This window comes from Mus pahari, chromosome 5 (genome assembly GCF_900095145.1).
Source record: "Mus pahari chromosome 5, PAHARI_EIJ_v1.1, whole genome shotgun sequence".
NCBI classification, from domain to species: Eukaryota; Metazoa; Chordata; class Mammalia; order Rodentia; family Muridae; genus Mus; species Mus pahari.
This window is the reverse complement of record NC_034594.1, coordinates 114,643,664-114,656,343: the sequence shown is the minus strand read 5'-3', so window position 1 is coordinate 114,656,343 and position 12,680 is coordinate 114,643,664. Positions and strand designations below refer to the sequence as shown.

Genomic DNA, 12,680 nt, shown 5'->3' with positions numbered 1-12,680 from the left:
TTTATATAATGCAATGATGTGGCAATCACACATGGTTCATGAATAAATTATGGTAAGATTGTCTATTTGCAAATAAGTATTATAAGATGCAACTGGAATGGCAAAGAAATCATTGAGATAACAAGGTCAATACTGTAGGCTATTGTACTCTCGGCTTTTCTATAGCAATCCACGTACCATTTACATGTAAACATTTACAGTGATGGTTGCTAAGAGGTAGGGGCTGTAAATGAATGGAAGCTTTGTAAAGGGAGAATATGTCTTTGATTTGTAAATTCAAACTATTGCTAGCTTCCAGATAAAGGGGTTGGTAAAGGCTGAAATGAGAAAACACTTTATGGAGAGGGCTAAATATTTCATTGGATAAACTCTTGAATTTCATGATGGTTAGTCCTGCTGCTCAACTTGAAAAGCTTTTTAATCACTTAGAAAACATATCTCTAGGTAAGGGGATCCTTCCATATAAGACTAACTGATGAGGGAAGAACCATCATGAGTTTTGGCAGGATCATCTCAGGGATTGGGGTATTAGACAGCAAAAAGAAGAAATTCAGTTGGGTACCTCCATCCCATCCCATCTCTGCCTTCTAACTGAGAACACAATGTGACCAGTCATCTCCTCATTTATTATTAATAAACAGATCTTGACTTTGAGAGGGAGTGAGAGGGGTACATGGGAATAGTTACAGAGTGAAGTGGGAATGAAAATGATGTAAATATTGTATTCATGTAAGATATTTTTGAAAATTGAAAATGAAAAAAAAAAAAAAAAAAAAAAAAAACGTGAGCAAACCGCAACCTAATAAAGCAAACCTACTCTAAATTTGAAGATGTTTCTTCATCTGGTGTAGTTTCATCTTCGGACTGGTCACTTAGGAGATCACATGTTTGAATTGATGATGTATCTGCCACCTCTAAAACAGGAGCAATGCTAGGTCTTCTTAATTCTTTGCCTCCCTCTGAAGGAAGAGCTAGGGTGGGGCCGCTTGTTGCTCTGCAGCTTGTGTCTTGCAAGTCTATAGCTACAGTACCTAACACAATAAAACATGAAAATCCATTAGCACATTTTAACTACATGTGACATAATGACCATTTGAAGGTGAAAACTAATCTCATTATCAAGCATGCATGCATTTGTGTGTGTGTGTGTGTGTGTGTGTGTGTGTGTGTGTGTGTGTGTAATCTCTCTCAAGTTCTCAATGTAATTTGGTTATTTTTTCCATAAGCATTTCACTGGATAAATGTATAGCACAATTTATATGTGAGATCAGTCAGGCACAGTGGCACATGCATTTAATTCCAGCACTCAGTTGATCTGTGTGAGTTCAAGGGCACCCTGATCTACCAGGTAGGTTTTGAGTCAGTCAAAGCTACCGGAGGAGACCCTGCATCAATTATTTGTTATAGATGTAGTTTCTGGTGATGAAAGCTTGGATTCAATTGTGAATATGTAAGAGGCAATGAGGTCTTTAAAAGGTTTGGTCTCCAGGAAAGTCCTTATATGAGGACTAGTGCTCAGTCATTCAAGTGTATGAACAAAGATGATGGTGATTATTAGATATCACATTATAGGACAACTCTGTCTCACTGAGAAAAGAAGAAGTTTTCTATAACCAATGAAAGAAAATCTTAAACAAATAGATAGGAGATTTAAATTTTATAAAATAGATTTATTGATGCAAAAGAAATTTATCACAGATGCTTTATCTTAAAGTCGTAGATCTGAGTGTACATCTAACACATTAACCCTATAGATGATCATGCAGTACTCTAGTACTTCAGGACAAAAAGAAAATAGGGCATGCTAAGATTCTTTTCAAGTCCTATCAAAAGCCAAATGAGATTATTTTCATTTTACAAATGTGTCTCTTCATGTAAAGTTGTCCCAACCTTGAGTGCTAAACCCTTTCTCACTTTCAAAGGGATGATTATATAACCTTCTTGTCATATCTGACTGAACATTACTTCTAAATACAGAGTTGTTTTCTTTCCTAACACAGACAGAACCGTGCCTATATGGAGGCTCCATTTGCTCTGTTGTCAGTTATACTGCCAATACTGATATCTGCCAGGATCTCATATAGATATGAGAAATTTATAATATAGCAGAAAGATCTGAAGAAGCAGTTAGAGCTGCAGGAACAAGACTTTCCTTTCAACATATTTTCCTCTTACAAATGCTTGGTCCTTTCTGAGATCATTCCTTTGCCATAAATAGGTAACCTGTGCTTTAGAGGTGGGCAAATTCTTTTTTTTTTTTTTTTTTTTTTCGAATCTTCTGTGGAAATACTTATTTTTGGATAACAGGTCTTCAGACTATAGGATCTACCTTTTTTTATTAGTTCAATTGTTCATCAGCATTATTCTATTTTTTTGTGAAACTCATAATAATTGTAATAGTTTGCTAAAGCTTCCATAACAATATGGAACACATTAGATGCCAAAACAGAGACCAATTTCTCACAATTATGAGGGATAAAGTTTCAGAACGAAGTCTTCACATTGTTGTTATTTTTTTCAGAATGTGGTGAGAAATAGATGTGTTTTCATTCCTAGTTTACTGATTGCCATCCCTTCAATTCCCTTTTTTCATCAGTTTCCTGAATGTGAGTCTATGTTGTATTTCTTCTTCCTGACAATTCACTAATCACACAGAAATACATAATGCTACCCATAATGACTCCATTTTAACTTCTTTATAAAAATAAAATTCCCAAATAAAGGTATATACTAAGGCACTGGAAGGGTTTGGTTTCACTGTATGAGTTTGGGATGACAGTCACAAATTTCACCTAACACTATTATTGTCTCACTGGGGTTTTCAAGATATAGATCAATATGTTTCCTACAACTTAATCTGTGACTCCATGAGATCACAAAGGTGTGTCTTTCTCCGTATCCTGGACTTTTCTATTCTTTTTCTTTGTTGTGTATTTGTGTACAAGTGAGTAGAGGTGTCTTTATATTTTTTGTGTGTATATAGATATACACTGTATGTGGGAGCACATGACAAATATAAAATATATGTGGAGTCCAGAAATAAATGTGGAGTCCAGATATCAAATGCATGTTCTTCAGGAGTCACCTCTCTTGCTTTAGGGAACAGGGTCTCTGAGTTGCTGAGGGTTAGCAGCATTGGTGAACTGTCTAGGTAATGTCTATGCAGATTGTCTCTGGCACTTCAGCACTGGGATTACACGTGTATGCTGCCATGCTCAGCCTTTCCATGTAAATTCTTGAGAACAAACTCAAGTCCTCATGTTTGCATGATAAGCTGTGTGTCCACGTATCTATCTCACAGTCCCTCAGCTATTTACTTTCACTCAGATGATGTTACAAGTAATAGCAATTCTGATTGCATTTATTCTGAATATTTAATCCATGAATGACACTGTTGTGACTTTATGTAACCATTCTTAACTACAGCATGGTTTGAAACCACTGAACACTGAGTTCACTTACATGACTACAGACTGAGGTAAAGATAGCCATGAATGGCATGATATTTGAAGCTACACCAAAAGCCAACCGTTTTGAGGAACTTACGGAGGTGAGAAATCATGAATGTCAATAGCATATGAGTATATATCTTGCTGGTTATGTATGGAATGGTGTATAAATAGCAGCCTCCAATTGGGGGTGGTTGGAAAATGAAGTTAAGGGTAATAAGGTTAAATATAGTTCAAGTAAGATATCCAAAACAGATGCAAAGAGTGATTTCATTGAGTAAGTAAAGCCAATGAAAGACAATGGCATGCATTCCATGTGACAAGAAATCATATACACTTATAGGTTTGTAGGTAGTTTAATGGAAAATTTTTAAAGAATTTCATCTTATTATATTATTTTGCACTGTATGTTAGTGTCATAAATGTCAAGTCTGTGATGGGTATATAGAGAAATAAGTGAGTTTTGAAAACAAATTTAAAAGCCCACTGGAAATAGTACCAAGTGGTCATTGAACAGATAACCAACAAGAAAATTATACAAGGCAAGTGCTTATAATCAGAAACATATTTACTGAATACATTTTGGTAATCTCTTTTTAATCAATGATTTAGAAATTGTGTTCAGTACTACCTAATCATGCATAGTTTATCATATTCACAAATAACATTTGAAGTTGACTATGAATTTTTAGGAAAATAGATGAGCATTTATAATCTTAGAAAAACACATTAAAGGTAATTCCAATAAGTTTGTACTGACCCATGCTGGCAATGATGCTGTGGACAGGCAATCTGGAAGGCCCATGATAAAATGACCTTGACACATTACTTTTTCTCTGTTGGTCTTGATTCTTAAATGCTGAATTTTCTTCTTTGGTAATATTAATATAAAAACATATGTCTGAAGCATTCATAATGTATCGAGGACCTGGATTCAGCAAAATGTTTTTATTATCCTCCCTCCTAACACCAACCAAGCAGACACCAAACCTTAATTTAAAAGAAGAATATAAGAGTTTAAGAATTACAACTTGGAAAAGTCCTTAGTTTTTTGTTCTTTTAAAAGCTTATATTTGTAAGAAAATTAGCCAACTCTAATCAAACAGAACAAAATAAGAACATCAAATAATAGAACTAGGGAGCCAGAGAGGGTCCTAATATTTAATAATCTTACTTCGAAAGGAAAAAAGTATAAATTCAATTGGTCTTAAGCATTATGATATATATAAATGAAAAAAAAAAAACAATATAGGTGCTATAAAGGCTCAATAGATGCCCCAGTGTAAGGAAATCAAGGGCAGGGAGGCAGGAGTGAGCAGGTGGTTGGAGGAAGACCCTCATAGAATCAGGGGAAGGGATGGGATATGGGGTTTTCAGGAGGGAGGAAACCAGGTAAGGGGATAACATTTCAAATGTAAATAAATTTAAAATAAATAAATAAATAAATAAAAAACAATATGCAATATTAGCATGTCATAAGTAGATATAACATTGCTTTATAATTCTTAAGATAACTAATGATATCAAAACTATGAACCATATGTCTTACCTTGCTTAAAATGTGTAAAAGTGATTGGCAAAAGAGAGACTCGAATAAAATGTCATGTGAAAAGATAATGAGGTCTCTGAATTGCCTTGCTTACCAATTCTACCAGCTTTCATATATTCAAGAAAGAAACATTTCAAATGTTCCTCAATTGTCATACATGTTCAATAGCAGACCTTCAAAACTTTGAGTGTAATTTGTATATAAATATTTATTATTGATCTTTGGTAACGTTCTAACTTTCAAAATTCATCTTAATAGAAAACAGTAAGTCAAGTTTAAAAATATATGTAGTAGTACAATATGTGTAGATGTTGACATAGAGTGTTAAATTTGAGTTCATTATATATTAGTTAAGTAGAATACATTAACATAAAGCACCATATAGCTTTCATTAATATACTTCAGTATAGCTAAATTGTGATATATTTTTTAATTCCTTAAGTTATTAATTTAGTACAAAAGGGAAAGAAAAGAGTCTAATATCCACTTCTCTAATTTTTGAAGAGCTATGTGTTGTTTTAGAAATAAAAGTGGAAAGCAACATTAGTCTTGTCCACATAGTGAATTTGAGGACACCCTGAGTTACATGAGATCATGATTCAAAAGATTAAAAGGGGAAATTTTTTTCTTTACTCTTTTGTTGAACTATTTTTCTTATTTTTTATTTTTTTATTTTTTTACTTTATTTATTTATTATTATTTTCTTTATTTACATTTCAAATGCTATCCCAAAAGTTCCCTATACTCCCCACCCCTTCTCCCCTACCCAACCACTCCCACTTCTTGGCCCTGGCGTTCCCCTGTGCTGGGTCATAAAAAGTTTACAAGACCAAGGGGCCTCTCTTCCCAATAATGGCTGATTAGGCCATCTTCTGCTACATATGCAGCTAGAGACACGAGCTCAGGGGATACTGGTTAGTTCATATTGTTGTTCCACCTACAGGGTTGCAGAGCCCTACAGCTCCTTGGGTACTTTCTCTAGCTCCTTCATTGGGAGACCTGTGTTCCATCCAATAGCTGACTGTGAGCATCCACTTCTGTGTTTGCCAGGCACTGGCAAAGCCTCACAAGAGGCCACTATATCAGGGTCCCTTCAGCAGAATCTTGCTGGCATGTGCATTAGTATCTGGGTTTGTTGGCTCATGATGGGATGAATTCCTGGATGGGGTAGTCTCTGGATATTTCACCATTTCATTTTAGCTCTAAATTTTGTCTCTGTACCTATATCCTTTCGTGGGTATTTTGTTCCGTATTCTAAGGAGGAATGAAGTATCCACACTATGGTCTTCCTTCTTGGTTTTCTTGTGTTTTGCAAGATGTATCTTGGGTATTCTAAGTTTCTGGGCTAATATCCACTTATCAGTGAGTGCATATCTAGTGACTTCTTTTGTGATTGGGTTACCTCACTAAGGATGATATNCTCCANANACNTCNATTTGCCCAAGAATTTCANAAATTCATTGTTTTTNATNGCTGAGTAGTACTCCATTGTGTAAATGTACCACAGTTTCTGTATCCATTCCTCTATTGAGGGACATCTGCGTTCTTTCCAGCTTCTGGCTATTATAAATAAGGCTGCTATGAATATAGTGGAGCATGTGTCCTTATTACCAGTTGGAAGATCTTCTTGTTGAACTATTTTTCAAGTGTTTCGGTTATGATGAATATAAATAAAACTAAATATCACTTTAAATTTAATTAATAAAACAAGTACATTATTGGATGGCTATAAATATTTATATATTTATTTGTTTATTTGTTTGTTTGTTTTTGAGAAAGGGTTTCTCTGTGAAGCTCTGGCTGTCCTGGAACTCACTTTGTAGACCAGGCTGGCCTCGAACTCAGAAATCCACCTGCCTCTGCCTCCCAAGTGCTGGTTTTAAAGGCGTGCACCACCACTGCTCTGCTGGCTATACATTCTTAGTGGGGTAAGATGATGTGAGGATCTAAGATATGATAGAGTAGACTTCCTAACATATTTTCCTCCTGGTAAAAATAACTTACAGAAATGAAAAAGTCTATAGCTAAGACTAGAACAAAAATTATGCTTAAAAAGTCTAAACACAAGAGCTCTAATTTGGAAAGCTCTTTAACTGTTCTGATAGGTTAGTTGATGAGTTAATTCTTCACTGGAAACAGAAACATACTTTTTGTGTGCATGAAAAGAAGCATAGGTAAAACTCTTCCCTTCATATTCAGCAAAAAATGTACTTTCTTCCAAAACGATGTGGTAGACTTCGTTTCCCGAGCACCTCCCGTATGTCTTCTGCCACTGTTCAGGTGACTGCTGCCCTTCTCTGCAACACAAGCACACACACATACAGGCAAAGGAAAACACAGTGAATGGGGGCGAATGCCAGTAGTGACCAGCCAGCCATTCCACAAGGTCAAAAAGCAGTAAACACAATTGAAGGAGGTAGCATTACGGAGCTTTGAGCTCAGAAGGATGGTATTACATAGAAGTCCCAATTCTAAACTAAATTCAGCATCACGTAAAATATGGAACCTTGATGAATAGTCGGTTGCAAGAAAGTGGGAGTTTTATAAGGCCCAATGTCAGAAGTATTTACTCTGACCATGGCTTTATGAGCTCACATTTGATGTCCTCTCTGTGGAAATGCTATATTCATGTCCAGTTATACAAACTTTATGTTAACTTTTGTCCATTTTATAACCAATGCTCCCCTCAAGCTTTGTATTCTTTCAAAATTATTCACTTTGTACATGGGGACAAGGAATAGATTTGATATTTATACCATTTCACAATACATGTTATGATTTTATTCATATGGTAGCACTTTATGCAAGGCCTTTGGGGATAATTAGGCCTTAAGAGTAAACTCTAGAATAGATTAGAGTGCCATCATCAGTTCTGAAGAACTAGCCAGATTTTTCTACTTATAATATAGTCCAGAGTCAGAAATATACAACTCAGAAATTGCTGTCCAGCATCTGACAGGCCACAACCTGGATTGTAGAGTTCTAATCTACTGAAATGTGAAAACTAAAGTTTTTTTTTTTGTGTCTGAACTACTCATTCTTTCTTGTGAAAACAACTGAAAGTTGATTAAGCTGGTATACAAAAGAGATGCTAAAGGCTCTTATAGAAAGAATGCATGTACATTAAGAAAGCGTGGTTTCCTCAGCTTTATAATGTTCTTCCTAATCTTTTGGCTTTAGAAATCTAATTCACATGAAAATCATAATACAATGTTTATATCTCATTTCTCCATTTACTTCATTACATCTGTTTACTATTTCCGACTGATTATGGATTCTAGAAACAAAATCATCACAAAATTGAACTTAATGCTATCTCATTGAAATCTCTACAAGGTAACTTCTTAAAGTAAAAAACTAAATGATGAACTTTTCATATTCAGTTTTCAAAATCCATTTTAAAGTCAAACTATGCCCTAAAGAATTACTAAAGAAATTAATTCATTAATATTTTCAAAGTGTCAATTAGCCAAAACCACATACATGTTCCCAAAGTAGAGGTTCCCTCCTTCTTTACTCCATCATGAGTTTCTTAAAGAATCAGAATCAGATTCTAGAATCTACTACCAGATTTGAATTTTGATTCTGCATATTTCAGTGAGTTATTTGACTTCCTATTTATTTGAGTTTATCCCTTCTGTGAAAAACAGCACTGATGTTAGTGTATTAGCTACAATGATGTAAGCTAAATAAATCACCAGGACAATAGTAAAATAAAAATACTCAGAAACATTTACTGCTTTTTTTAGTTGTTCTAACAGCTTGGTTTCTTCCATTTTTTGATAGTTATTCTCAATATATCTGCAAATATACACCAGTAATATTCTTTTAAAAATCTGTACTCTTTAATGTTAGTGTGTTTCTTGAGAAATATTGTGAAAAGGTGAGTATTTGACTATTGGTGAATGTATTACTTCTAACTACTACTTCCTAAACATCATGGTTTGAATCTCAACTGTTTTCCAACATAGTCATATCTGGAACATATCTATGACTTATGGGACTAGTTTGAAGCCTGTGGAAACTTGAGGTTGTAAACCCTGACAGGCTAACATGGGTTGTCAAGTATGGGCCTTTGAAGGTCAAATGTAGCCTTCCCTGCTTACTGATCAACCATTGTGTTAAAAGGCTTCTGTGACCTGCTACCATTGCACAAATGAACTGCTCTGTGGAAGGTCTGAAATCTTTCTGAAACCCCGTATCAAAAAAATAAGACTTCTTGCCCTGTAAGTTGTTTCTCTCAGATACTCTGTCACTGAGGATAATGAAAGTAAGTATCTTAAGACTGAAGACTCTTTGTGGAGAGTATTCCCCTTTGGCCAAAACAAATAAAATCATCCTGCATACCAAAGAACAATTGGTTAAAATGGTATTAGGTAAAGATAAAAGTCTATGACAAAGATCCAGCAATGGTCAAGAGCATGCTGGCAACAAATCAAGACTCCTTTGAGATACAGAATGATCATAGGGTCAGAGAGTTGTTATGCAGTTATACTAAAATTCCTTGAAGAGAATCCTGAATCTAATTTAGAAGCCAAAATGGGAACACAGTGCAGTGCTGAGATGGAGGGGAAAAGTGATGGGCAGAGTGCAGACCAGCTCCAAAATCTTTCCACGGTTATGTCCCTCTCCTTTTGCTACTGTACAGTCTTACTTCACCTCTCAGGAAGCATCATCTCATTAGGAACCACTCTCTTCATAACTTCCCTAAAAGCTTCTAAGAAGTAACCAAGAACATTGACATTTTTCCTAATTATAAAGATGTAAAAAAAAATTCTCCATGAAACTGAGGTCATTTGTTTGAAAGCAGATGTGGCCCCTTTCACAACTATGTTCATGATAGCTATAATCATTATAGCCAGAAAATGGAATCAACCTAGATATCCCTCAACAGAAGCATGGATAAAGAAAATGTGGTACATTTACAGCATGGAGTATTAGTCAGCTATTACAAACAATGGCATCATAAATTTTGCATAGTGCTACATTCTCTCTTGTAGTGACATGCGCAACAGGCCCCCCAAAACCTAGGCGCTGTCCCGAGGCGAAAAGTTCATGGAAACTTAGTCTCCTGGAATCGTGGCATCCTGTATAATGAATGCTCCAATGTCCTTACTTTATTTGGAAAATAAATGCATGTGCTTTCCCTTAATACATAGCCAAGTTAGATCCTAGGCAGTCAGTCCTTGAGCTGACCCTGGGTTTAGGTAGCTATGTCACTTCCCTACACAGGAATTTACCATTCTCTAGGAAGAAGGAAGTTTGTGATCTAAAGAGGAACCAGAGAAGATGCTTAGAACTATAGATAGCTGAGTTATACCCATCCACAAGTATTTACAATGGCCTAGGGGGAAGGTGGACTATAGGAACTATGGCAAGGGCACAAAGTCCTTGCCCCCGGCTACTAAGTTTAAGCTGTCTTTACGAGGAGATGAGGAGATGTTTTTGATCCCAGCTGTTAACATTGAATTTTATCCCAGTTGGTTCCTGCCAGTCCTTTCGTGTTTGCATTCCTCTGTTTTGTGTAACTTCCCTATTTTCTTCTGTATAAATAGTCTGATGCTCGAATTGACAAATTACATTCAGATACCACACTCCCTTGTGTCCGTATTTGTTTGTCACCCCACATTTGCCGAATCCTTGCTTGCTTGCAACCAGAGACCCAGTTCCATGCAGATCGGGGACCCAAGTGAGGTCCATCTTCGGCAGCAGAGACATCAGAAGAATACAGGCAAAGAAAGAATCAACTGACCAGGGCTCATGAGGCTTGCAGAGACCAGGGAGCCTATAGGAGTCTGACCAAGGTCCTCTGCATATACATTATAGATGAATCACTTGGTCTTCTTATGGGAATCTTAACAGGAGTAACAGGAGAAGTGGGTGTAGGAGTATCCCTGACTCTTTTTCCTACTTGTGGAAACATTTTCATCCCACTGGGTTGCCTTGTCCAGCCTTGAAGTGATGGTATATGCCTGGTCTTATTGTAACTTATTATGCTGTGTTTGCTGGATGTTCCTGGGAGGCCTGGAATTTTCTGGGCAGTGATAGTAGAGGCAGAGAATTTGGAGAAGAGAGGTGGGGGCAGTAACTAGGAGTAGAGGAGGGAGTGGAAACTGGTCCAGATATAAAACATGAGAAGTAAATAAATAAGGCAGATGTAAAATTTTCATCAAATAATGATAGCAACATATAGTCTCACGAAAGAATCACTTTGTGCAGAGAAGGTTTTTAGATTGAATATTATGGTAATTAACACAATGATGAGTGTAGTCAGACACTACTAAGTATAAACATGAATGTTTAAGATTTGAGAAGAAACATAAAGAGAAAAGATGTATAAGTTTTATGAAGGATAATTTCAATATAAATAGGTTTGCCCAGGAATGCCACATGGAGAGGCCAGGGGCTGAAGCAAATATGAGCAAGAGATTAGCTGCTGCTGATTAGAAGCAAGTCATGAAAGACAGCAACAGCAGCAGCAGCAGCCACATCATCATCAACAACAACAACAACAACAACAACAACAACAACAACAACAGGCATTTTCCCAAAACATAGGAATGCTTAATATGTCTAAACAAGAGCAAAGAAGTCAATTTGTTTGAACTGAGGAAGAAAGAGAAGAAATCAGAGACAGTTGACGAAGGAGCATGCTCTTTTAGAAACATACCCATCAACAGTTGTGACATTTACTTGGAATAACTTAGCATCCACTGAGATTTTTAAATATGTACAAAAGAATGCACTTACAATTTATAAAAATTCCTCTTGTCATTGTGTTAAGAATAGCTTGAAGAAAGGTAAGGACAAAGGAGGTTATTTTGTGGGGCCAGCTAGTAATGATGACTACCACCAAAGAGTCTTTTAAGCTCATTTACTTGTTTGTACTTTTCTCCATGAATGGTGAAAGTTTTAAACTAGTCCTAACTAACCTTTGTCTCAACTGCTGGCCTGGAAATATTTACTATGTTGTAATAAAGATGAAGAAGAATGTAAAGTTTTTCAGTGCATAAGGATGATAACGGAGAATATGGAATTGGGGATTGCCATGATTTGGTCATTATACATAGTATACATAATTAAATTGTAATTGTATTACAATCTAATTTCATTAAGTGGGTACAAATATTCTGTCAGTGCTTAAAGATTAAAAAGTAAATTTTCAAAGCTTTAACTCATTTTTTCTAATTATCTTATAAAATTTCTATGGGATTGAAATTTGTGACCACTATTACCTTTAAGGTTTCAGAGGTTCATGTTTTCTTCTCTCAACTGTAGCCAAGACTAGTCTTTCATTTTGTCTGATCAATCAATATACTCTACATTACACCTAAGAGTTCATAAAAATACTCCATTTTCCTCCTAAGGATCCTCCTTATTGAGCTTCAACTCATTATTAGTTATATATTTGTAGTAGTAAATTTACTTCTGGTTTCACAGAACTACAAATGGAAATTATTGTGTTACTAAATAACAAAGGCCCAAGAAGAAAGGGACAATAATACATCAATTTACTAATACTATGATTCCAAGATGTGACATCCATTTATAACTCAGAGTAAACTCTCCTTTTAAAATTATATTTTTGGGTGCACTGCCGGGGAGAGAGTGGACTGGAGAGGAGGGACCCGCATCTGGACCCGATCGCCCTGCGCCTCTCCTGCCCAGGAGGGGTGTTCGCC

At 35.9% G+C, this 12,680-nt stretch overlaps 1 protein-coding gene across 5 annotated transcripts in view; it reads right to left on the bottom strand.

Annotated features, from left to right (window-relative positions):
- Window positions 1–12,680, bottom strand: part of Kcnt2 (potassium sodium-activated channel subfamily T member 2) — a 349,821-nt gene that overhangs the window by 86,020 nt on the left and 251,121 nt on the right. For 3 of the 5 annotated variants that reach the window (XM_029539120.1, XM_021197656.2, XM_021197657.2), the window contains exons 15-17: window positions 7,146–7,295; window positions 4,210–4,439; window positions 818–1,031 (exon numbers count right to left, since the gene is read on the bottom strand). In XM_029539120.1, coding sequence (XP_029394980.1) covers window positions 818–1,031; window positions 4,210–4,439; window positions 7,146–7,295 — 594 coding nt within the window. Of the gene's footprint in view, window positions 1–817; window positions 1,032–4,209; window positions 4,440–7,145; window positions 7,317–12,680 lie in introns of all 5 variants that reach the window. The other 2 variants (XM_029539117.1, XM_029539119.1) reach the window with 1 other exon arrangement.